This window comes from Eptatretus burgeri, chromosome 3, assembly GCF_056783735.1.
Source record: "Eptatretus burgeri isolate ZD-2024b chromosome 3, Ebu_testis_v1, whole genome shotgun sequence".
NCBI lineage: Eukaryota > Metazoa > Chordata > Myxini > Myxiniformes > Myxinidae > Eptatretus > Eptatretus burgeri.
The window spans coordinates 125,261,415-125,286,800 of NC_140963.1; the positions used below are offsets into that span (position 1 = coordinate 125,261,415).

The 25,386-nt window shown below is 42.4% G+C and overlaps 1 protein-coding gene across 1 annotated transcript in view; it reads left to right on the forward strand.

The window, feature by feature from the left end:
• PAM (peptidylglycine alpha-amidating monooxygenase) overlaps positions 1-17,495 on the forward strand; it is a 75,837-nt gene extending 58,342 nt beyond the window's left edge. The window contains exons 17-18 of the mRNA XM_085875481.1: positions 6,716-6,874; positions 13,103-17,495. Coding sequence (XP_085731607.1) covers positions 6,716-6,874; positions 13,103-13,281 — 338 coding nt within the window. The 3' untranslated portion in view covers positions 13,282-17,495. The remainder of the gene's footprint in view (positions 1-6,715; positions 6,875-13,102) is intronic.
• The last annotated feature ends 7,891 nt before the right edge of the window (positions 17,496-25,386 follow it).

Consider the following 25,386-nt stretch of genomic DNA (forward strand, 5'->3'; position numbering starts at 1 on the left):
TTGCCAAAGATGTACAATCACTTGTGGCTGTTATTGAAGAGCTGGGGAATCCCTTCGAGGAGGATAGTCCAGATTTGCTGGTCCTCGACACCAAGGAGATTGCCGATCCTGCAGTGATTGAAACAGTTCGCACTGCCAAGCAGATTGGACAAGAACAGTTTCAGGCATACTCAAATGATTGCCTCATCAACAGAACCAAGACTATTGACGAACTTATAAAGAGGAACAAACTCCCCCTCTTCGGAACAGACAGAAGACCAAAAGCACCCAAAGGAAAGGAAGCATCTGTGAAGAATGATATGGCCTTATTTGCAAGGCTCTACATAGGCTGCCAGAACTGCGATGGGAACCTGGACGAGTTCTTCCGTCATGAAAATCAAGCATGCCCTCCCGCGTTATCTGATGCAGGTAAGCTACACCTGGGTAGCAAAAGCGACTTGCTGGTGTGCCTTGAAGGCGTTGCTGAAGCTGTCTGATGCACCTGCTGTCACTTCTGTTGTCCTTGACGGCGCCGTCATCGTGCAGATGTTGAAGGCTGGCACTGCCAAGACATTTGAAGAATATGTCCATCAAGTCTTCACCCCATACGTCGAGGGGCAGCTGCATCGTGCTTCACGTAGCGACCTCGTTTGGGATAGCTTCAAAGATGGCTCCTTGAAGACGGTGACAAGGGGGAAACGAGGAAAAGGGGTGCGACGGCGCATGGTGAGCACCGCAGCCATACCAGGAAACTGGCAGAGTTTCCTACGTGTCGACGCAAACAAGGTGGAGCTCTTTACCTTCCTGTCCAATGTGCTTGTGCAGTCCTTCCATGACGAGGCAAAGGAGCTGGTAGTCACTGATGGTGAAGCAGTCATCTGCCTTCCAAGGCAGGAAGATGAAAGCTCTCTGGCTCCATGCGGTCAAGAAGAGGCGGACACTCGCATCATGCTACATGTGGCCCATGCTGCAGAACATGACCACCGTCGGATTCAAGTTCGAACCGTAGACACCGACGTCGTCGTCTTGGCGGTGATGGTAGCCCAGGCACTACCATGCGTGGATGAACTCTGGATTGCCTTTGGGACGGGCAAGAACTACCGCTACATCCCTGCCCATGAAATAGCTGCCTCCCTCGGTCCACAGAAGGCACGTGCCCTCCCTGTCTTCCACGCCATGACCGGATGTGACACGGTGTCAGCATTCCTGGGGCATGGGAATAAATCTGCCTGGGCCACATGGAACTCGTTTCCAGAACTGCCAGATTCTCTTGTGACCCTGACCACCACGCCAGTCAACTTCCAGGATGACACAATGCACTGCATTGAAAGGTTTGTGGTGCTCCTCTATGACCGCACCAGTCCACATACGGACGTCAACGAGGCCAGAAAGAAACTCTTCGCCAAGAGAAACTCCGTCCAGCGCATACCAACTACCTACGATGCTTTGAAACAGCATGTGAAGAGATCAGTCTTCCAGGGTGGCTATGTCTGGGGGCAGGTCTTGGTCCCTCAACCCATGCTTCCATCACCAACAAGCTGGGGCTGGTGGCAAACAGAGGATGGGTCCTACGAACCGCTCTGGACCACACTCCCTGAGGCTTCAAAAAGCTGCTTCGAGCTGGTGTCGTGCGGCTGCAAAAAAAGCTGTAGAAACCGCTGCAAATGCAAGAAGGCTAATCTGCAATGCACTGGACTGTGTGCTTGTGAAAGAGAATGCCAGTAGACAGACTGAGATATCGGTCTAGCTTAGAATGTGCAAATGCAAAGTCGCATTGCTTGTAAAAGTGTTGACTTCTTGATCCAGAGCCAGTACACTTGAGCTCAGAAACTCATATTGTACTAGACTGATGTATGTGTGTACCATGTGTCCTGGTAGAATGGTAGTCGACAGTAAGCCTACAAAGATGGTAGCTGCTTCAAAGTGAAGTGTGCAATAATTTGACTACATTTTCTGAGTTTGTCATTATCACGATTATCAGTTCCCTTTTCAAAATAGAATAAAGTATGTAATCTATAATGCAATTTTTGTTGATTCCAAACCCATTGAATGTGATGAATATCATTTGACTCTTGTTCTCCAGGCAATAATAGGTACTTTTCAGTGAAAAGTTTCAGGAGAGCAGCAATTTACAAATCAAATAATGGATTTTTTACCGAAAATACTGGCTCATAATATTTGAATATGCCTTTTCATGGTCAATTTACTGAATTTTACACTTTCCTTATATCTACCACCAATACAATAATTAAATAAGAGCATATAGCCAATTTCTCGAAAGTAGAATGGCGGCCATTTTGGAAAATGGTCGCCGAAGCTGACCAAGTCACAATCTCGGGTGGCTCCATATCTAGAATTGTTCGGAATACATTATTCTACATGTGCACCAATTTTGGTGCTTTTATGCAAATTTGAACAATTGATCTGAAATATCAGACTACGCTGCAGGACCACTTGGGGGATTTTATTTTTTATTTTATTTTGTTTTTTCTTCCCCCACCCCCAGGAAGGTCCCGTTTTTGCATCCTTGCTCCTGTTCTCCCATGTAATAACCGATGTCCATAGAAGCAGAAATGGAACAACACACATGCAGTGCCTTCAGAAAGTATTCCCACCCCTTAACTTGTTCACATTTTGTTGTTACAGTCTGAATTTAAAAAGGATTAAATTCACTTTTTTTTGTCACTGATCAACACAAAATACTCCATAATAGCAAAATGAAAACGTGTTTTTCGAGATTTTAACAGATTGATTAAAAATTAAAATCTAAAATTGCTTGTCACTACTTTGTAGAAGCGCCTTTGGCAGTGATTACAGCTTCCAGTCTTCCTGGGTATGTCTGCATCAGCTTTGCACATCTGGATTTGTGGATTTCTCCCATTCTTCCTTGCAGATTTGCTCAAGCTCTGTCAAGTTGGATGAGGAGTGTCGGTGAACAGTCACCTTCAAGTCTTTCCACAGATTCTCAATAGGATTCACGTCCGGACTTTGCTGGGCCATTAATGCACTGCCATATTCTTGTTCTGAAGCCATTGCAGTGTTGCTTTGGTTGTATGCTTGGGGGCATTGTCCTGTCGGAATGTAAATCTTCACTGCAGTCTCAGGTCTTGCACTCTGAAGCAGGTTCTCCTCAAGGATTTGCCTGCATTTGGCTTCATTCATTGCATTCAGGCAAAGTAGTTCAATTTTCGTCTCATCAGACCATAAATCTTTTGCCTCATGCTCTCAGTCTTTCACGTGCTTTTTTTCAAACTCCAGGTGTGCTGTTTGGACTAGCTTTCGTCTGCCAGTTTCTCAGGAGTGGCTTGCGTATGGCTGCTCTCCCATAAAGCCTACATTTGTGAAGTGCTGCAGAGACTGTTGTCCTTCCGGCAGGTTCTCCCATCTCAGCCAATGTACTCTGTAGTTCTCTCAGAGTCGTCATCGAGTTCTTGGCCACCTCCCTGACCAAGGTCCTTCTTTCCTGGTTGCTCAGTTTGGTCGAACGGCCAGCTCTAGGAAGTTCCATATTCTTCCCATTTCCTAATGATGGAGCTCACTGTGCTCTTGGGAACTTTCAACACTTGATAAATAGTTTTATATCCTTTCCCAGATCTGTGCCTCCTCACAATTCTACCTCGAAGTTCTACTGATCGTTCCTTTAACTTGATGGAAGAGTTTCTGCTCTGACATGCACTGTCAACTGTGGGACCTTATATAGAAAGATGTTTCTTTCTAAATCATGTCCAATCAACTGAATTGGCCACAGGTGGACTCGAATCAAGTTGCAGAAACATCTCAAGGATGATCAAAGGGAATTGGATGCACCTGAGCTCAATTTGAAGTATCATAGCAAAGGGGTTGAATACTTATTGACAGAAGACATTTCAGCTTTTTGTTTTTAATTGATTTGTAAAAAAATTCTAAAACATGTTTTCTCTTTGTCATCATGGGGTATTTTGTGTCGATCAGTGACAAAAAACATCAAATGAATCTTTTTTTTAAAATTCAGCCTGTAACACAACAAAATGTGACAAAAGTCGAGGGGTGTAAATACTTTCTGAAGGAACTGTATAGATATTGATGTACATTATATATATATATGTGTTGTTACACTTCTGTGATTAAGAGTTGTGGATGTATCCAGTTTGTTCACCCCGTCACCTCTTCCCCTTGCTCTCATTGTTCTCCAAGTCTCCCCCTATTTTGTCACTCTCCCTTGCTGTTGATGTTCCATCTATACCTTGGGTTTTTTCAGTCATCAATAATCTATATCAATTACATTATCAATAAACTTGCTGGAGTACTTAGGCTACTTGGCGAGTGCTCCACAAGAAACTTGTTAACTGAATGCATCCCTGGTCTAACAGTGTGTGTGTGTGTGTGTCAATCCTTGCGAGTAGAATGGAAGCGAAACATTGCATTTTTTAAATGGATTGAACTTTCCATCCAATATGGGTTTTGACGATATTAAAACGGGTCTGCGGGTTTTCACAAACAAAACGGGTCAAACCTGTGAATTGCCATTCTGGATCTGGTGGTGGGCTTAAAAAAAAAATTGGTTCTGCAATTTAGAAAACGTCTTAATGCGGCAAACGGCTCGGAAATCGTGTTTTCAGCTTTGAAAGTCACAAAGAGAAACTCCTAACGATTCTGAAGCTAACCCGGTTCATATAAAGATAACCAAATGCTTTAGAAACAGCCACGAGGACAAAGGAAAATGCGATCGCTCGTACACTGCTGAGGTTAAAAGTCAAACCCTACTGTACCTCGAGTGTAACCCAAGCGTGTCGTGTTACCCAAGATAGTGTTACCTGAGCATTAATTATTGATGTCATATGTTCCAGGTAAACCCAACTCCATTAAAGCATCAGTGTTGGTTTCCCGCTAAGCTTGTTAAATCACCCGGTAAGGGCAAACACAGCCTGTTCCAAGTTCCTTGTGAAATTCCTCATGGATAAAGTACACAGAAAGGAGCATCACAAAGGCTTGCCTTTTTAGGTCATCTCTTCGAGCATGACCTAATAATATTGGTGTTGAGAGGAGAGGTGACGATCCGTCCGTCCGTCCGTCCGTTCACAATGAAGTTGAAGCGGGAGATCTGGTAATTAGTGATCCTGATAGAGGTCGATGAGACGTACACGATGGTATGACTTTCAAGGTCACCGAAGGTCAAGGTCACAAGGCCTTTGAAGTTGCCAAAATGACGATTTTCAAATTCTATCTCCTCTGCCATTTCTCAAGCGATCATGAATTTGATTGTGGCGTATGAATCTATGGGACAATATCTAAATTTTGGTCAGGCCGGATTTTCGATATTCGCTGTCGTTTTCATCTCACGTGACTTCAAAGTTGGCAAAAAATGCGAAAATGACGATTTTCAAAATCTATCTCCTACATTTCGCAAGCAATCTTTAATTTGATTGTGGCATCTGAATCTATGGGACAATATCTAAATTTTTTTGCAGGACGGATTTTCAAATTTCGCTTTCGTTTTCATGTCACGTGACTTCAAAGTTTGCAAAAACTGCCCTACCTTCAGGAGGATATATATTTTCTCGCAGAGATGACCGTCACTCCCGCACGGGTGTATTTTCAACATAATTCTTTATAAATATGGAATTCAAGTGAAAAATTTAACAAAATTCAATTCAAAGATGGAACAATCCAAAGAGGACACAAAATGTCAACCAACGCTTTTCACAGCTCAAACCAACATGGAGGAACTCCGAACACGATGTTGAAGGATGTTTTTTTTTGGTAATGTCTGAATGTCGAATTGACGGGTAGATAATGAAAACGCATCACACAAAAAAAGTTAAATCAACAAAAATGAAATTGCACAACATTTTCAGGAGGCGAGACACCACCCGAGAGAATGCCTACCATCGCGCAGCTCGGTCAATGTGAGATGTGTACATTATTATTTTTTTTTATATTTGTATCTATGTCGAAGTGAGGGGTCGTATAATGGAAGAACGTAGAAAAAGGGGGATGTCATAGAAAATAAAATTCCACATTTTAAGCCAGCCATTGCCTGTTGCACCGCAAAACAACACGTGGCCAACGCAGGTGAGTGACCCCCCTGTCGATCGATATACAGTATTCAGTGGCAGTGCGAATATTTTAAAGCACTCGCCAAGTGGCTAAAGCACTCCAACGAAGCGGTTGATAAGAAACTACTCCCTTGGCACCCACCTCCCAGAGACGCCCCAAATGTCAAATGTGTCCGAATTGAACAAATGAACACTTTTCTATGAGTCAGAACTACTTGTAAGTTCGACTCTGGAGCTTAAGTTTTGTAATTATTCTTAGTTTAAGGGATTCTCGAGGTTAACGCATGTGCAGAAATGAAATGAGCAACAAACGCTGACATCTCCAGGCGTTTATAAGCACTGCAATATACCGAGCGATTCGTAGTTATGATGAACAGGCATTCGATAATATGAGTGGGGAAAGTGAGGGAAAAGAAAAAAACTATCGATAAGAAATCGTTGCGGCCTGGTCCAAGTCAATGCATGGTTGAACAAGCCAAAAAACATGGCGGTTTCAGACCCCAGCGAGGTTACCCGGGAAACACCTTAAGGCCCCAGATATTGAGGTGGCAGAGGATGCGCCTGATGAAGGATATAAATAAATAATGCCGTTAATTATCTTCAAAAGGGGTATTTAAATGAAAATAATAATAAAAGGCATTTTAGTCCTTTGGTCCCTTTGGTGCAAAAGGGTAATGACACATCTGTTGTGATTCTCACAGACCAGGCCTCGAGGAGCACTCCCAAATGGAAGGGAAGTAGAGTTGGTCTTGTGGTGTCCCCTGTGGCCATAATTGCACTGCTTTCAGCTCCTGTACTCATACTGTTGGCAGTTGGAGCATATACAGCCTGGAGGCATCGTCATTACCTGGACTTTTCTGGCAAGTCATTGCACATTTGCGCTTGTTTTCGCACACACTCTTCATTGACGTTCTGATATGTGCTTCAATCCGTTTGTTTATTTTTCCAATTTCTTTTGTTGATTTTCAAACGAGAAATGATACATTTTGTATTGCTTTTACTCTGTCATCTGCCATGAGTATTTTTTTTTTTTTAATGAGAGTGCGGCAAATTTGTCTTGAATTTTTATTGTCCCACGAAGCACAAAGCGGGGTTAAGCAGTTTTTTCACTCTGTCTATCAGTCTTTTTCGATGACCAAGGAACTACTTGATTTCAATTGAATGTTATATTTTGAACACTGTAGAACATGAATCGGAACATGAACCTGCACATGACGGGGGAGGAACAACGAGATTCAGACAAAATGGTGATGCAACAACAGAGCTAACTTGGTCCAAATGATCTGCTTGTTTCGTGCATCTTTATCTCAAAGATCGTTCCAAAATCGTCAATTTCTCCAAGAAGAGTTGCCAGAAGGTTCAGCTCTGTACTGTTCCGTTTGACCCATCAGCTTCTTATGGTTGCCATCGTGCGTGTTATTCAATGTTCATGAACAAAGCTAATCGAGATTGTGCTCAGAAACGCAAAGCAAGAGTTGTAAAGACCCTTCCCATGTCCTTTTTCTCAAGACCATGTGGAGTAAGGTGTTCTATGAACTCGAGTTACCTCCACCACCAAGGGTGGATGGAGTTTGTTTTCACTCCTGTCTGTCTGTTTGTCTTTCTGTGAGACGTATCAGAGTTGTGGATGGATTTGGATGAAATTTGGTAGACATGTAATGTTTGGTGTGTGACTTGGAAGGATTGATTCGATTTTGGTGAAGATCGAAATCCGAATCTGGATCCAATAATTTTTCAGTGATTCTTCACCACTGAGTGATACGGCTAAAAACGATGTATAACACTATCTCTCAAAAATGTATTTACGAATTTGAACGAAACTTGGTGGACAGGTTGGGTATGTGACAAGGACTAATTGATTCGATTTTGGTAAACATCCGAATCCGGATCCAGATGCAAGAATATTTTTTAAAACCTTTTTTAAGTGATTCTTCACCATTGAGAAACGAGGCCAAAAACAATATATAGCACGATGTTTCAAAAAGTTGTGGATGAGTTGGGTCGGTGATAAGAAGAAGCTGATTTCGTTTTGGTCAGGTCTGCATGCAGATCCGGCCGGTCTATCGACGGGATACAAAATGTAAACTGTTCAGCCTGGCAGAGGTATGCGCTCTACTGAGTGCCGTTCTAGTGTGCTTCGCTATTGTTGCTTGAATGCCACATCTGGACATATCTGTTTTGCGGGATATTTCTCTCTTCTGTAAATTGTCTTCTTGGTGTAAAACTATTATTTTGAGTCTCGTTGAGGTCTTTTAATATCTTGAGCATTGTGTGGAAATTACCTGCAAGACAGAAATATACTACCTGCAAGAGAAAACTTACAAATTTATCAAAAAAAAATGTGGTGGCCAGAGACTTTTGAAATTATTTGGACAGGAAGAAACACGAAAATTATGGGGGATTTTCACTTGCCAGGGATAGATTGGGTCTAGGAACAGGAGGGAAATGGCAGAGCAGATGAGGATTTCCTAATTTCATTCTAAGATTGCTTTTTAACCCAGTTTGTAGATCAGTCCACGAGGGGGAGTGCAGTGTTAGACCTCCTTTTAAGTAACGATCCCAATATGGTGGAGGAGGTGGAGGTTGGGGAGCATTTTGGAGCAAGTGACCATAACATTGTGTGTGCAAAGATTCTGTAAAGGGTTAGAGTTCAGGATAGTCGGGGAAAGCAAACTTTAAGGGTATGAGGAGAGAGTTGGGTGATGCAGATTGGGAGACTCTAACAACAGGACAATCACCATCAGAGAAATGGGAAACCTTCAAGGAGCAAATGTGTGGAGTGCAAATGTGTGGAGTCAGTGCATTCTAATGAGGTGTAAAACAAGAAGCAGAAAGAGACCAAGGTGGTTGAGTAGTGAGATAAGGAACTCTATTAAGGAGAAGCAGAAGGCATTTCTTACTCACATAAAATAACAGGACTCGAGTTAGATTTTTTTTTTCTTTCTTTTTCCAGTATTGGAGTAAGCAGAGCAAAGAAAATAACTCTGTAAGCCAAAAAACAGTATGAGATGGGCATGGCTAAGAATATTAAACCTAACAGCAAGGCATTATTTATGTATATCAGGGGAAAAGAACAGGTTCGGACCAGTGTGGGCCCATTGAGGAATAGCACCAGGAGAGTGGTTTGTGAGGAAAGTGAGATGACAGACTTATTAAACAGGTATTTTGCTTTAACGTTGACACAAGAACAGTCAGGAGAATTGGTAAAAGCTGAGAGTATCAAGGAGGTGAAGAAGGGCTTTTACAGAATATCCAGGTTGGAGTGGAGGAAGTAAAGGAACAGCAAGGTAATCTAAGAGTAGATAAGACTCCGGGTCCAGATATGCACCCGAGAGTATTGAGTGAAGTGGCTGAGCAGGTAAGCAAGATAGTAACGGATATTTTCATTAGCTCACTGGAGTCAGGACGGGTTCCGGAGGATTGGAGAGCAGCAAATGTAACACCACTATTTAAGAAAGGATCCAGAGAAGAATTGGGAAACTATAGACCTGTTAGTTTGACTTCAGTTGTGAGGAAGGTGTTGGAAACATTAAAGACCAGATGAGGAACCATTTAAACAAATACAAACTAATTGAAAGTAGTCAGCATGGGTTTACCAAAGGGTAGTTCTTGTCTAACAAATCTTTCAGAGTTCTATGAAGCAGTTTCTGATTGGGTGGATGAGGGAAAGGCAGTGGAAAGGATATGTAGACTTTAAGAAGGCATTTGATAAGGTACCACATTGGAGGTTGTTAGCTGAGGTGAGGGCTTGTGGAGTGGCTGGTCAGGTAGCTAATTGGATTGCAAACTGGCTTTGTGGTTGGAAGCAAAGAGTGGCTGTGAGTGGGAGGATGTCGAGCTGGGATGATGTAAGTCGTGGGGTACCTCACGGATCGGTACTCGAACCATTACTATTCATTATTTGCATCAACGATTTGGATAATGGGGTGAAGAGGAGGCTTTCTAAATTTGCAGATGACAAAGCTTGGAGGTGAAGTAGATAGCAGAGGGGTAGTGATCAGATACAGGAAAGTATTGATACTTGCATAGATTGGGCAAAAGATTGGCAGATGGAATTTAACCTGAGCAAGTGTAAGGTGTTGGGGATGGGAAAGAACAATGAAAATAGAGATTGCAGGATTCAAGGGGTAATTTTGGAGCGTGTCACACAGGAGAAGGATCTGGGGGTGGTAATAGATATGGGAGGTAAGCAGGCAGCACAGTGCCAGGCAGCTTTCGGGAGAGCAAATCGGGTTTTTGGTTGTATTCGGAGGGGGATCATTTATAAATCAAAAGGTGGTGTTAATATTGCACAGGAATTCAGTGAGGGCTACATTTAGAATATTATGTGCGGTTTTGGTCACCACAACTTAGGAAGGACATAGCTGCCATAAAGAGGGTTCAGTGCAGGACTACTGGATTGATTCCAGGCCGAGCTCGACTCAGCTTTGAGTGGTAGCTGAAGGAGACAGGGCTTTGTACATGAGAAAAGAGGCGGTTATGAGGAGATATGATAGAGATGTTTAAGATAATGAAAGGTACAGGCATAATAAGTGCAGATGAATTATTCAGCAGAGTGGACAGTGAGAGGATCAGGGACCACAGCCTGAGAGTAAAGAAGAGGAGAGTTAAGATGGCAGCAAGGCAGGGTACTTTTACTCAGAGTAGTTAAAGCATGGAATGGTCTCCCTGGAAAGGTCGTGGCAGCAGAAAAAGTAGACAAGTTTAAATTGGAATTAGATATGTACCTGGAAGTTATGGAGATAGAATGGTAGAAGGATGTTGACAGGACTTTCAGGTCGTTTGAGCATTGATGGATGATTGTATGCATTTGTGCAGAGTGTTGTTTGTGGGGGTCTCCTAAAGAGGTTTTTGTGGGATTGATGTTGTGTTTTTTTTTTGTTGTTATTTTTTTTTCACCAAACAACAATCTTCGCCCATGCCCCCTCCCCTGGTAAGAAAACCTTTTTTTTTTAAACTCAAAAAACAATTACAAAAACAAAAACGTTTTTTTTCGATTATTGGTTCAGTGTTGATATGCTGCAGGCATGATGGGCCGAATGGCTTCCACCTGCATCTAATTTCCTTTGTGTGTCCTTGTGTGTAACCCAAAGTATGCGACACATGTTGGACGTGCTTTCTCGGCATCGTTGGAGATGGTAAAATGAAATATTAGTTAATGCAAGAAACATAACGTGTTTCATTGAGATTATTGCGGTACTATACAGGAAGAGTAATTGAAAGCTTGAAAGTGGTAGAGGGTGGTTAAATAAATATTTGGCCTTTTATCATGCACATGTATTGTCGTGGCCAAAAATATTGACACCTTTGCACTTTTTTTCAAATAATGCACCATTTCTTGCAGAAAATTCTTGATATTAAAAAAATTATTTTGGTATCCACAAACGTATTTCTTTGGTTTGCAGTGGAACAAAACAAAAAAAGCTGAAAAAATTACAAAATATGAGCTCATTCCACACAGGAATCCTAAAATGGGCTGGACAATATTATTGGCACCTTATGGAAGTTGTTTGAATTTATTCGATTTCAAGCAAGTGATTCTCCTTTACTGTGGAATTGAACTCACCTGTGGTGAGTTGCAGGTGCCTGCAATATATAAAAATCACTCCTTCAACCAGTTTGAATAGAGAAAAGGAGTCTGTCTTGTCTTGTGTCATTGTGTGTACTGTAATGAGTATGGAGAAAAGAAAGTAAACCAGAGAATTGTCTGAGGAGGTCAGACACAAGATTGTAGGCAAGCAAGGACAATCTCAAGGCTACCGGTCCATCTCCAGAGACCTTGATGTTCCTGTGTCCACCGTACACAATGTTATCAGGAAGTTTAAGGCCCATGGCACTGTGGCCAACCTTCGTGGACGTGGCTGCAAGATAAAACTTGATCGAAAATTGCAGTGAAGGATTGTTCGAATGGTGGAGAAAGTACCTTGATCAACTGCCAAACAGATTCAAGCTGACCTTCAGACACAAGGTACGGCAGTTTCAACTCACACCATCCGTCGCTAATTCAATGAAAGGGGGTTCTAAGGTAGGAGATCCAGAAGGACCCCACTGCTGAGAGAGAGATAGCCTGACTAGAGTTTGCCAAAATACACCTGAACAAGCCAAAATCCTTCCGGGAGAATGTCCTCGGACAGATGAGACCAAATTAGAGCTTTTTGGAAAAGCACATCATCTCTGTGTTTCCAGAAAACAAAATGAAGCCTTCAACGAAAAGAACACTTTCCTTACAGTCAAACATGGAGGAGGTTTAGTGATGTTTTGGGGTTGCTGTGCTGCCTCTGACACTGGGTGCCTTGAATGTGTGCCTGGCATAATGAAATCAGGAGATTACCAAGGCATTTTGGAGCGCAATGTACAACCCAGTGTCAGAAAGCTGGCTCTCCGTTGAAGGCCATGGGTGTTGCAGCAGGACAATTACCCCAACACACACTTCAAAAAGCACCCAGGAATGGTTCAAGATAAAACCTTCCTTCCCAAAAGTTCCCTGTCGTGAAAGTTCCTGTGGTGTACATCTTGTTTACCCCGTGTTCCCCGACCCATCCCTCTCCCTTCTACAGATCTCCTAATGTCTCTGTTTCACACTGTTTTGTCCTTCCCTCTCCCGCTCTCATACGAGCCTCAACAATGTTTTCAAAAATGCAAATAAAAAAGGAAGAGTGGGCCAAACGACTGCCAGTCGAGAGGTGTAGGAAGCTCATTCATGGCTATAGGAAGTGCTTGACTGCAGTTATTTTGTCCAAAGGCCACACTGTGCTACCAAATGTTAAGTCGAGGTTGTCAATAATGTTGTCATTACCATTTTCTTTTTATTTTCTGATTTAAAAGGATATATTCAGTTCTGAATCAGAAACGAAGGTTCTTTAATGTTAACAGTGAAATAAAGCATTGTGGAGACAAAATACTTTTGTTGATTTCAACTTAGGAGTTGAAATTATGAGTTATTTGAAAAACTTGCAAGGGTGCCAATATTCTTGGCCACGACTGTATATACCTGCAGTCCAATGTGATTTGATAACCCACTGGATATTTTGATATGTTGGCATCCATTGAGCCTTTGCTGAACGTAACTTATGAGTGTTGTTCTTCAGGACGAAAGGGAGCCGGACTGAACCTGGGGAGCTTCTTGGCACGTCGCAGCACACACTCGCACAAAGGCTTTGACATTCTGAGCACCGAAGAGAGTGATCGGGAACACGAAGATGAAGATGAAGATGACGAGGTGGTGGAGTACTCTGCTTCATCCTCATTTTCAACGCGTGAACACTGAAATATTTCTCACCTCTTCTCACCATCTCAGCAACCTCTCCCAGCCCCACCAGGCCTAAGTCTTGCCTTGCGATGCCGTGCCTGAAGTAGTGTTGTCGGTATATTTTTTTTTTCAGTGTCCAACCCCATGCGTGCTTGCTGTATTTACCCCTCCTTAATCCATCTGCTATTCTCCCCTTTGCCAAATCGCACATTTTACCTTAAATATTTTCATCTTTGCCAAATTACTGTCATTTTTGCCAATGGTTATTGGACACTCCATCAAGCCAAATATTTATTAACAGACTGAGATGACCAATGCCAGAATTCTCTTCACTTGCTCACGGTAGGAGTCAGATCTGAGCCCTAAACATTTCGAATTGTCTCGATTTCCAAAACGCATGTCCCTTGGCTGCAGATAATTTGTTTATGATCACACATTGGCTCTTATCTGATGTCCCCTCATCGACATGTAACACGAGCCGCCGAATCGAAAACGGCGTTGAACCGTTCATGTGCTTGAAACTTTGTTGGAAAGCTTACTCTTTACCTCGTGACGCTGCAAGTCTGTCATCGTCTCAACGAAAGTCACAATCATGACAATATTCCATGGTTTCTAAGATTCCTCCTGCGATCTGAATCAACGACGAGCTGAAGGATGTTTGGAGGATGTTCTTGCTCTTTTCAGGTTGGTGCACGCGAACCGTTCAACGACCGAGATCCGCTGGAGTTCATCTTTTGTTGTGGATGGCATGTTCTGTAACAGGTACAATGATGGTCTAAGGTTGTAATTGCAACAGTTGTAATTTTAGTTCTGAAAGAAAAAAACAAGTTTGCATTTCTACAAGCATATTTGCCGCATGGATATTGTATTCCCAAAGAAAAGTATCAGCTGATTCGCAAGAGGCACGTGGGTATGTTTGTAACAGCCGTGTGTTTGTAACATTGGATTTCAACTTTGTGTTGTTTTCAAATGTTAAACTCGATGAAATTGGGTTCATTCATGTTCCGTGAAATTTGAGGGAATTTGCACAGCATCATCGGATTGTCGCCATCTCTGGGCTTTGCCAGTCATTTGTAATATTTTGCTTCTTTATTTTTTAGGTCTTGTACGTCACATTTTTAATTTCACATCAAATACTTTGTGTTTATATAGAGTGTGTCAGAGATCGAAACAGAATCCAGATTACCTGGACGAGAGTGCCGAGGAAATGGAGCAAGTATGATGTCGAATGAAGAGATTGGTCACTGACTGTCGGGGAAACATTTTTAACCTTCCCTATAGGCCATTTTATGTCCTTGGTCCATGGTATTGGCGATTTGCTCTTTATTTTGTCAGGATTAATTTTTTGTTTGTTTTTTCAAATGTATGAACTTTTATTTTTTTGGAGGACGAGGATATAGGGTATTGAAGTACAGGTCATGGAACGAGAAACTTTCTTCGATGCCTCATTAACATATATTCACTTGTTTGTGGAAATCACATGTGGACATGTACATGCTCTTTGCAAATGTGTGATTTAGATGTGTATGCAACATTGCTGCCTCCATTGTGTTGAAAATTTAAAAAAAGAAAAACCCGTTTTGAGCAAAGCTTTCTCGCTTGAATTTTATTTCATTTTTAACTGGTGACATCAATGATTCTTGCACATATATATATATATATATATATATATATATATATATATATATATATATATATATATATATATATATATATATATTTTTTTTTTCTATCCTAAGACTAAAAATTGTTACAATGGAATTGTAGTAGCTACAGCATGCAAATACCCATAAGGTATTTCAGTCATGTGACTATATGACATCTCACCACCATTTTGCTTTTCTGCCAATGGAAAAGTATATACAATGATTATTTTCATTAAAAATGTTTTTGCTGACTTTGTTGAGTTAACAAGTGCTGCAGAAGTGCTATCAACACTCTGTGACACAAAATAATAAATAATACCCTTTATAAATGATTAACTTGATGGATACGCATTATCCATCAATAGCCGAGAGGTACCCACACTTGTCCCGAAGCTGTCTAGCCTGGGTTTGAATAAACTGTCATCTTGGAGTTTCACAGGCAGGGCTATGCATCAATTTGACGTTACATCTGTTGGCATTAGTTGGTAAACATTTAAGATTCCACGGTGTCCTTCACACAGAGTAGACGAGCTATTACCGGCACCATTGCCAAAAATTCCAAAATTTCTGCCCCAGTCAACCCCACAAGAATGAACCTGGGAATAATTATGGCCACTAAAAAAGACGACTGACTTACGGTTCTGGGATTTTTGCACATGCTGATCGAATCTGCAGCTGCCATTTCCACCTGAGTTTCCAAGCTAAGTTTTCCGAATCGGATTTGGCGTGTTTTCATGTGATATTTTCATCCAGGTGTTGCTGTTATATCTCATCCAGTATTTCATGTTGGATTGTACGTGGTTTGTGCTATTTTTGTTCAATTTGTTTCGTATTGCTCAAGACCGAACTCGGCCACTCCTCGGATAGAAACTGTGCATATTCATTGGCTCCATGCTTCTCGTTTTGCTTCCTTCTTCACAATTATTATTTTCCAAAGCTGTCTGTCAGCTTAGCGCTTGGTCCACCGATGATCTTCCCACACATACAGCACCACATTTCTCTGTGCTTTCAACAAAAATAAATCTTATCTCCCATCCCATGATCTTTATCTCCATCTGTCAAAGTTGGGAATTTGGAATCAGCATCCCTCCACTTCATGTCCCTTCTTTCAGCTTCCATCCCTACCCCACCCCCTCAAAACTTCATTACCCTCTTTCTGCATCCCTCCTCACCCCACCACCTATATGCTTCGCCCTCACCCCATACACTCAGACATTCCCCTGCATCCCTCACTCAAATCTTCCCTCTGCTCCAACTTGACAGATTTCCTCCTCCAATTTGATAGGCCTGAACCACGTCCCAGTGGCCAAGTTGCACTTTACAACAATAACTCAATTTCGCACTGCCCTTATATTGATCTTACACCTCCCAAACCCCAGCAGTCCCTCTGGCTGTGACTCCCCCTCTGCTCCCACCTCTTGTTCATATGTGTGTTGTCAGTCATCCAAACTGTGATGACTCGATTTTCATCTCTCACGCAACAGACCAACTTTTAACCACTCATCCCAACTCTATTCCTCGCATGTGGAAATTTCAATTGTCAACATGTATATTGGCTGGGTACCTCTCTCACTAACCATGGCACTTCAACAATGACTTCTGTGACTCCATGGGACTGACTCGATCTGCAAACTTTGCAACCCAGATTTCTCCAAATGGCAAATCCTCCCTTGATAATGATAATGACCAATCTCCCCACAAATGTCTCCTGCTCTTCCTCTGCTCCCATTGATTCATCTGATCATGTGCTTGTGAAAGTCAGCATCTCTGGCTATTCTCAGAGCTGCCTCAATGTCGGCGAGTTTGGCATTTCACTCGAGCAGATTGCCAGGGACTGCAAGCAGCCATCTCTCTTCAGGACTGGTTTCCCATATCTACTGCTCCTGATATCAACTCATCCTGGGAATTCTTCCACAGAAACCTGCTCTCACTCATGCACAGATTCACCCCCATCTTGTCTTCAGTTATCCTACCGTTGTTCCCACCCATGGTACACTAAATCCTGTGGCGAGACAATTTCTCTGAAACAACTTGCCCTTCTCTTCCTGGAAGGGAAATGCAACTGAAGGCAATCTCAATGCGTTTCAAAAAGCCCTCAACAAGTGTGTGTCCACTCACAGGAGAGCCAGAAAACAACATCTGTCCAACCTCAGGATTGAACTTTCACACTGATCTCCCTCCTCTAAAGCCTTGTGGTGCCTTGTCAGGTATTTGGTGGTGCCTTCCTTTTCTTCAAATGGCACCGTGGCATGCTCTGCTCATGAGAACGCCGAATGCCTCGATTCTGTGATTGCTTGCAAATCTTGTCCCGAACCCCTCACTCTCAGATCATCCCCCATCAATTTCGTTCTTCCCTCCAGGTTTTCAAGACGGTTGTTCACCACCATCTCAGATCATTTCCCATCCAAAACCACAATCTTTTCTACCCCCCCCAAGCTCTCCTCATTCCAAATTTTGTTTGTTTCCTCTGTATCCATCCTGCCCACCCCGTGCGTCCTCCCGACCCCTCATTACTCCCCACATCGATTGTCTTTCTGAAGCTCCCTCTTTTGTCCAACTCAGCTGTTCGTCCTCCCCTCCCCCCCCCCCCCAAAAAAATGGTGTTCCTATTGTCCTGTTGCATCTTAATCCACTCAATGAGCCTGGACTCCAATTTATGTAATATCTATACATTAATAAGTAAAGGGACTGGCTTTGTCCACGTTTCTTCGACCGCCAATGATGTGCGTGTGTTTCTTTGAATGCAAACCCACCCTTGCATGTTTGTCGTCTGCAATAGATGACTTTTGTAAACCTTCGTTTAGGGGGTGTTTTCCTGCAAAATAAAACACGCAACCCCTTTCCTGTGATACTTTTCGTGCAGATGTTTATTGTTTTTTGAAATTCCCCCAAAACAAAGCTGAAAGCCACTATATATAAAGGGCGACAGAGAAAAAAAAGAAGCAGATGACATGAGATGATATACATTCATCTTTTTCTTCATGCTCAATGGTGTTTGACCAGGTGGCTCTGCGGTTAAATCACACACCTGTGGAACTTCGGGTGCTGAGTTCGAACCTTGATGACGTCATTCTTAGCTCCCCTGGACTTTAATCTGGTGAGCTGATGCGATCGAGTAGTGTCCTTTGGTCAGTCAGTGAGTCTGTAATCACTTTAGTCATAACTTAACCAAACGCACGATTTTGATGAAACTTGGCCACAAGCTTCTTGTGATACCTAACGAAGGTTTATTGGCCACATCAAAATCTGTGCTCATCAAGGTGGTCTGTGGGGTGCTGGAGGTTTGACCGCTCCCCCCCCCCCCACACACACACACACACACACACACACACACACACACACACACACACACACACACACACACACACACACACACACACACACACACACACACACACACACACGTATTTACTCTCTTATCCAAAACTACACACACAATTTCCATGAAACCTGACCACAAACTTCATCAGCTCTGATGTACCAAAATGTGTTCACAGAATTGAAAAATAATAATAAAAAATCAGGGTTTAGAGTGTCTGAGGGGGGTTTGAGTGATTGTTGCTCCTGATCCAGGTGAGCGTCTGGACGTGTGGTCCTACTTCTGTTTTTTGTTTTTTTTATGCTTCTGCTTCCGGAATTGCTGGAGGCATTGTGTTTTTGCGTTGTCCTGGCCGTCCATGATAGGGTTTCGTTGCCATGATAACTTAACAATGGCTGAAGGGATCCAAGTCAAACTTGGTGCAAATATGTAAACTGATGTAAAGACAAACTGATGACCTCCACCACCGAAGGTGGACCGAGGTTATGTTTTCACCCCTTTCTGTCTGTCTGTCACTTGCGAAAATCGAAGATTTTTCAAGCATGTTGGTTGGTTGCTTGTGTTAGTTTGTCTTTATGTCAATTGCCTAAAGGTCACAATTTTAAACTGATCTTCATGAAGCTTCACCAAACGGGAGAGTTGGTCATAAGCAAGAAGCCTCTTGTTTTTGAAGTCAAAAGGTCAACTTACGTCGAGTTTCTAAAATAGTCGATTTTCATCCGATTGACTTGAAATTTGAAGATGAGTTGCACATCAAATTACTGAATTCAACTACCAATAATTTTTGAGGTCAAATTTGTTTTATGGATTTCGCAAGTATCGTTCTCTGTACATCTTCCTTGTTCTTGTTTGTATGTCAATTGCCTGCAGCTCACAATTTTAAACCGATCTTCACGAAACTTCAACAAATGGTGGAGTTCCTCAAAAGCAAGAAGCCTATTGATTTTGGAGGTCAATAAGTCAACATCGGCCAAATTTCTAAATTCGTCAATTTCCATCCTATTGACTTGAAATTTGAACTGGATTTGCATTTCAGGTCACTGAATTTTTAACCACCAATTTTGTTTGAGGTCTACAGGTGAAAAGGTCAACATTGGCCAAGTTTCTAAAATCAGCAATTTTAATCCGATTGACCTAATTTGAAGAGGGTTTGCATATTTGGTCGTTGAATTCAATCACCAATTATTTTTAAGGTCAAATTTGTTTTGGGGATTTCACAAGTATCGTGCTTTGCACGACGTCATTCTTGTGATTTGCAAAAATCGAAGATTTTTCAAGTATATTGCTGGGTCGCGTACGTTACTCTGACATACAAACAAAAAAAAACATACAATCACCTACAGGTCACATTTTCCGTCATCTTCATGAAACTTCACCACCTGCTCGAGTTGGTCATCAGCAAGAAGCCTTTTTTTGTGGTCAAAAGGTAAACATAGGCCAAAAGTCAACAACTTTGTCGGATTTCTAAAATCATAAATTTTCATCCGATCGACTTGGGATTTGAAAAGGATATGCATATCAGATCACTGAATTCAACCACCAATTATTTTTGATGTCTAAAGGTCAAAAGGTCAACAAAGGCAGGATTTCTAAAGTTGTTGATTTTCATCCGATTTACTTGAAAAATGAACAGTGTTTGCTTATCATGTGTCTGATTTCAACCATCCATTATTTTTGAAGTCAACAACTTCAGTGTAATTTCGAAAATCCTCAATTTTCATCTCATCGACTTGAAATTTGAAGAGGATTCATATATCAGGTCACTGAATTCAACCCCCAATTGTTTTTTATGGTCAAATTTATTTTAAGGCTTTCACAAGTATCGTGCTCTGCACAACGTCTGTCTTGACTGTTTATATATCAATTGCCTACACATCACATTTTTATCCGATCTTCAGGAAACTTCACCATATGATAGAGGATGTGACAAGCTGGAAACCTATTATTTTTGAGGTCAAAAGGTCAAGGTCATAAATTGTCTTTTCTACCTATTCACACATGTAACATCTATACATTAATCAGTGCCTTCAGAAAGTATTCGGACCCCTCGACTTTTGTCACATTTTGTTGTTACAGCCTGAATTTGAAATGGGTTATATTAAAAAAAAATTGTCAGCAATCTACAAAAAATACCCCATAATGACAAAGTGAAAACATGTTTTTAGAAATATTTGCAAATTAATTAAAAATGAAAAGCGAAATGTCTTGCGTCAAGTATTCAACCCCTTTGCTCTGACACTCCAAGTTGAGCTCAGGTGCATCCAATTTCCTTTGATCATCCTTGAGATGTCTCGACAACTTGATTGGAGTCCACCTGTGGCCAATTCAATTGATTGGACAAGATTAAGAAAGAAACACACCTTTCTATATAAGGTCCCACAGTTCACAGTACATGTCGGAACAGAAACTCTACCATGAAATCCAAGGAACTGTCCGTAGAACTCTGTGACAGAATTGTGAGGAAGCACAGATCTGGGGAAGGTATAAAACAATTTCTAAAGTGTTGAAAGTTCCCAAGAGCACAGTGAGCTCCATCATTAGGAAATGGAAAGAATATGGAACTACCCAGACACTTCTTATAGCTGGCTGCCTGACCAAGCTGAGCAACTGGGCAAGAAGTACCTTGGTCAGGGAGGTGAGCAAGACACCAATGACCATTGTAGCAGAACTACAAAGTTCCTTGGCTGAGATGGGAGAACCTGCTGGAAGGACAACAGTCTTTGCAGCACTTCACAAATCGAGGCTTTATGGGATAGTAGCCAGACGGAAGCCACTCCCGAGAAAAAGGCACACGCCAACACACCTGGAGTTGACAAGAAGGCACGTGAAAGAGTATGAGGCAAAATATTCTGTTGTCTGATGAGATGAAAATTGAATGATGAGTCTCTGGCATGAATGCAAAGTACTACGTTTGGCAGCAACAGATCATATCTCATCACCCATCTAAGACCATCCCTACCGTGAAGCATGGTGGTGGCAGCATCATGCTCTGGGGATGCTTTTTAGTGGCAGGGCCTGAGAGACTTGTCATGATAGAGGGAACAATGAATGGAGTCAAATTGGAATTGTAGTAGTCAGGTCTGTCTGTCTGTGGTCCGTCCATCTGTCATGTTATCTCCTCAACAGTTGTGCAGAACTTCACCAAACTTGGGAGTTATGATCACCACATGTCAAAAATGTGTGAGAGCAGTATCATTTTTGACGCCACCCCCTGGGGCCCTGAGTTGAGGTCAAAATGTCAAATACCAATGAATGCAATTACGGGCACCTTTTAAAACACTTTTGAATGAAACTTTGTGTGTGCAATCAACATTGAGGGATGCATAATTATCTTATGATTTTTTTTTGATTTGACCCCCTATTCACGCCCTAGGTCACTGGGGTCAAAACAAGATTTCTTTTTTTTTGTTTTTTTTAACTCAAATTTGATATTGGGTCATTCCTGGTGGAACTTTTTGCCATTTTTCAACTTTGCTTTCGGTGGAAATGGTGGGGATTTGCGATGGCATGCCATCAATTTCACTCCAGTTTTGTATTGCTAATAAGTGAATAACATAATTTCATTACATTCCAATGGATAGTTTGTAGGGAGCCAATGGAATCGTGTTTTTTCTTCACTGATTGTTGTTTTCTTCACCGAGTTTCTAGACTGTTGGCAACGAGGAGAAACCAATATGGTGGTGTTCAGTTTTCCTATCTCCGACTTGTTAACCCTGACATCACGGTCAAGTTCATCGATCATGTTCTTGCATGAAACGTGGACGCTCACCAGGAGGAGGCGTAAGTGGAACGTGTTCACCGGGAAATCAATGCTGAGATGTTCACAGGTGTGGATTATTGAGAAGATTCTCCAAATAAAATGAGACTTTATCAGTGATTTAACAGTGATTTTTCAGACTCCTCTCGAAATGTAAATTTGTTTCCTATTTGACAACAGATTGATTTATAACTGCAATCTTGGCTCCCAGCGTATACCGATACACCGTTCACAATCCTATTTGTAAGTTTTTATTCTTGAACTTGCTTCATGCTACGTTTTGATATGGACTGTTCAGCCAGTAAAGTGACTGTACGCTCTTTATTATTGTTGCAGTGTTTGATTGTATTGAAGTGTTTATGTTGCGTTAACATGAACATCTCAGGTATTCAGTCGGTCATCTACCTGTATAAATCACAGTGTTGTGTATTTGGCTGTCCCCCTTCATAAGGACGATATGAGTTGGGGTTTAAAGGCCAATCATTTAACATGACTGTGGGTTCACTGCAGTATTTTTCAGGATATAAAAAAAAAAATTCGAAAATTATTTTTAATAACAGAGTAATTATGTCTCTTCTATTGGAATTGTCGATGGTGACTTGCAAAACGAGCCCCAAGAGCGGTGTACAGAAACGTTTTTTTTTTAAATAACAATAAATACAAGGAGCAGGGAGGTGAAAATTCACTGCACGTGATGCACAACGCCCACAGAGGAAAACGAATGTTCATTTGCATCCATTCATTTACAGGATGTCTAATAGATAAAGAAGATATAAACACACCTGGCGCTAGGCCAAGGCTTCAGACTTTGGCAAGCTCACAAGGCTGTGATGGTGGCAGCATGAGGCTGCTCATTTTGAGTTCTTGCCTTGTGCCTCCTGTGCCAATTGTTGTGTTTGACACATTTTTAGTTTCCAGCTTTTGTCTATTTGTTTATAGCTTTTGTCTTCTTCGTCCTGTGTTTTCGTTCGTTTTTTTTTTTCTTCCTTCTTTTCCCCGGTCTTCTCCTGTCTGGCAGGCCTTGCTCACAAGGCAGGAAGGAAGCCTTGTGCTTCTCCGCTTCCACTCCCCTCCCTTCCCCATCCCCTTCTTTCCTTGTGTTGTCCCTGTCCTCCCCAGGATTCCAGCATGGCAATCAGATGCCCGAACTGTGTCCGGTTGAAGTTTATGGAGCAGGGACCCTTTCCGCCAAGTAATGTATTTGGTCAGACGGTATTGGTGGGCATGCTGAAGTTTAAGGCTAAGGATTTTTACTGCCTTATCTCTTTGAACTGTGGATTCGTGCAGACTTCTGGAAGGCATTCCGCGTTCTGGGTGTGGTGGACTACCACTCGGTCAGCTTGTTCTCTGTCTGATTCGGTGGTCGAGAGCCTCTCTGACCACAAGAGGATCGTGATGGTCCGCCTCTACAATGAGAGTGTTTATGAATGACGATGTAAAAATTCTGGTTGTCGAGATATGTTGATGTTAACTTCCAGGGAAATATCGTGTTCATTTCCGGGTTAAGGAGGATGGCACAGTCACCCCACATTCCCAATTGGATTGTCATGGGGATGCACCATGGGCAGGTGCTTTACATGGATCAGCAGAAAGTATGCTGCAGATGCAGTCAACTGAACCACCTCGTTTCTGGGTGCAAATAATTTTGCTCACAGTGTGGCCAGTTGAGACATTCTCAGGAGCACTGCACCAAACAGGTGCAGTGCAACCTCTGTGGTGCACTGGGCACACCTTCTGCTCCTGCCTGCAGATGTATGCTGGCAGGATGCATTTGGCTGCAGGCGGGGATGGGGGTGTTGCCCCAGAGACGATTACGGGTGCAGTGTCTCCCTTGCCTGTCTTGTTGTCTCCTCCCCACCCACACAGGAGGTGGAGGAGAGGAATGAGGAGAGTGGGGGGGGGGGGAGAGCAAGGAGGAAACTGCAGTCCCGTCGCCCTCAGCAGTGAAGGACCTGGATGTGGTTATGTCAGGTGCCGGTCCCATTGAGGTGGGAGGGGAAAACACCGGAAAAGGTGGTTGCTCCAGCAGCAGGGTCAGAGAGAATAACCTCCATTCGAGACCTCATTGCCGGAGGTTGAAAGTGATAGCTCCTCAAGCGGCCAGCAGGGCAAAAGACCGCCTTCCCTGGGCAAGGCCCAACAGATAATTTATCATCAGCAAACCAAAGCGAAGACGCCTGTGGAGTGTGGAGGCACCCAGGCATTAGACGGCCCATCCAGGGCCAGGCAAAAGGGGGACACGACATGGCGGACTGTGAGAAGAGTACCCCCAGTCCTCTCCCCTGTTCCTTCCAGCTCTATCTCCAGGAGACGGAGCTCCCTACCCCTCATTTTTGTCCCTCCCTCTGGGTGCTGCAGAAGCATTGTGGATGGGAAAGGTGGGGGTAAGAGTCTGTTTTATTATTTTGACCTCTTGATTTTGGGTTTCTTGCTTTTGGTGTTTTTTTTGTTTGATTTCTTCTTTGAGATTTCTTGTTTGATTTTTTTGTTGTTGTTGTTGTTGCTCATGTTTCATCTTTTTATTTGATTTCTTGTTTGATTGTATAGAAAATCGAGTTAACAACTTCTCCTCACCGCTAAAGGTTGGTGACTTATTCTAGTCTGAGCGGTGTCCCATAAACTGTTCAGCTGAGTGTCGGTAAATACAGTCGCAAGTTCAAAAAGAAGCAAGAAATGGCGTATCACCAGTGGGCCAATAAATTCAACGTCATGTTCACAAAATAATATGATCCAAATGGGGTTTGATGATTGTAGTCCTGCATTTGAAAGGAGCAAAGACCCACCGAAGATTGGGCTGCGAACAACACATGTCGTACTAAGCTCTGTGTTGTGTGGCGAGAAAAGTGCTGCTGAGAAAAGGGCCACGTGGTATGAACAGACATGTGGTATGAAACTCCATGAGTGAAGAAAGGAAATGCATTGCTGAAGATTGGGCAGCAAATGCAGTTTAACTCCAGTGAAACTCAAGTTGGTGAGTCATTTCCACAATTGTGTAAATAGTGAGCTGCCAGGCAGGAAAGCGTCCTCGCACTCCCGTTCAAGCCTTCTTCCCCACTCGGCCCTTGAGAGGGAGGTTCTCGAGCCCTGTAGTAGTCAGGTAAAATGATTGGTTAGAAACCAAATAAAAACCACCCCGACACTATGGTGCTGCCATTTGGTTGGACAAGTAAATGGAACAAAGTTCATGATGGAAAAGTACTAACAGGTTTTCACTGATGAAAAGCTTGTTTGATTTCTTATGATTTGATGTCTTCCTCGTCTTTTGATTTATTTTTATTGATTTTTTTTTTGTTATTTCTTCTTCCTTTTTGATTTTCTTTTCTTGTTGTTTGATTTCTTATTTGATTTGTCGTGTGATTTCTGGTTCTTAGATTTCTTGTCTGATTTCTTGTCTGATTCCT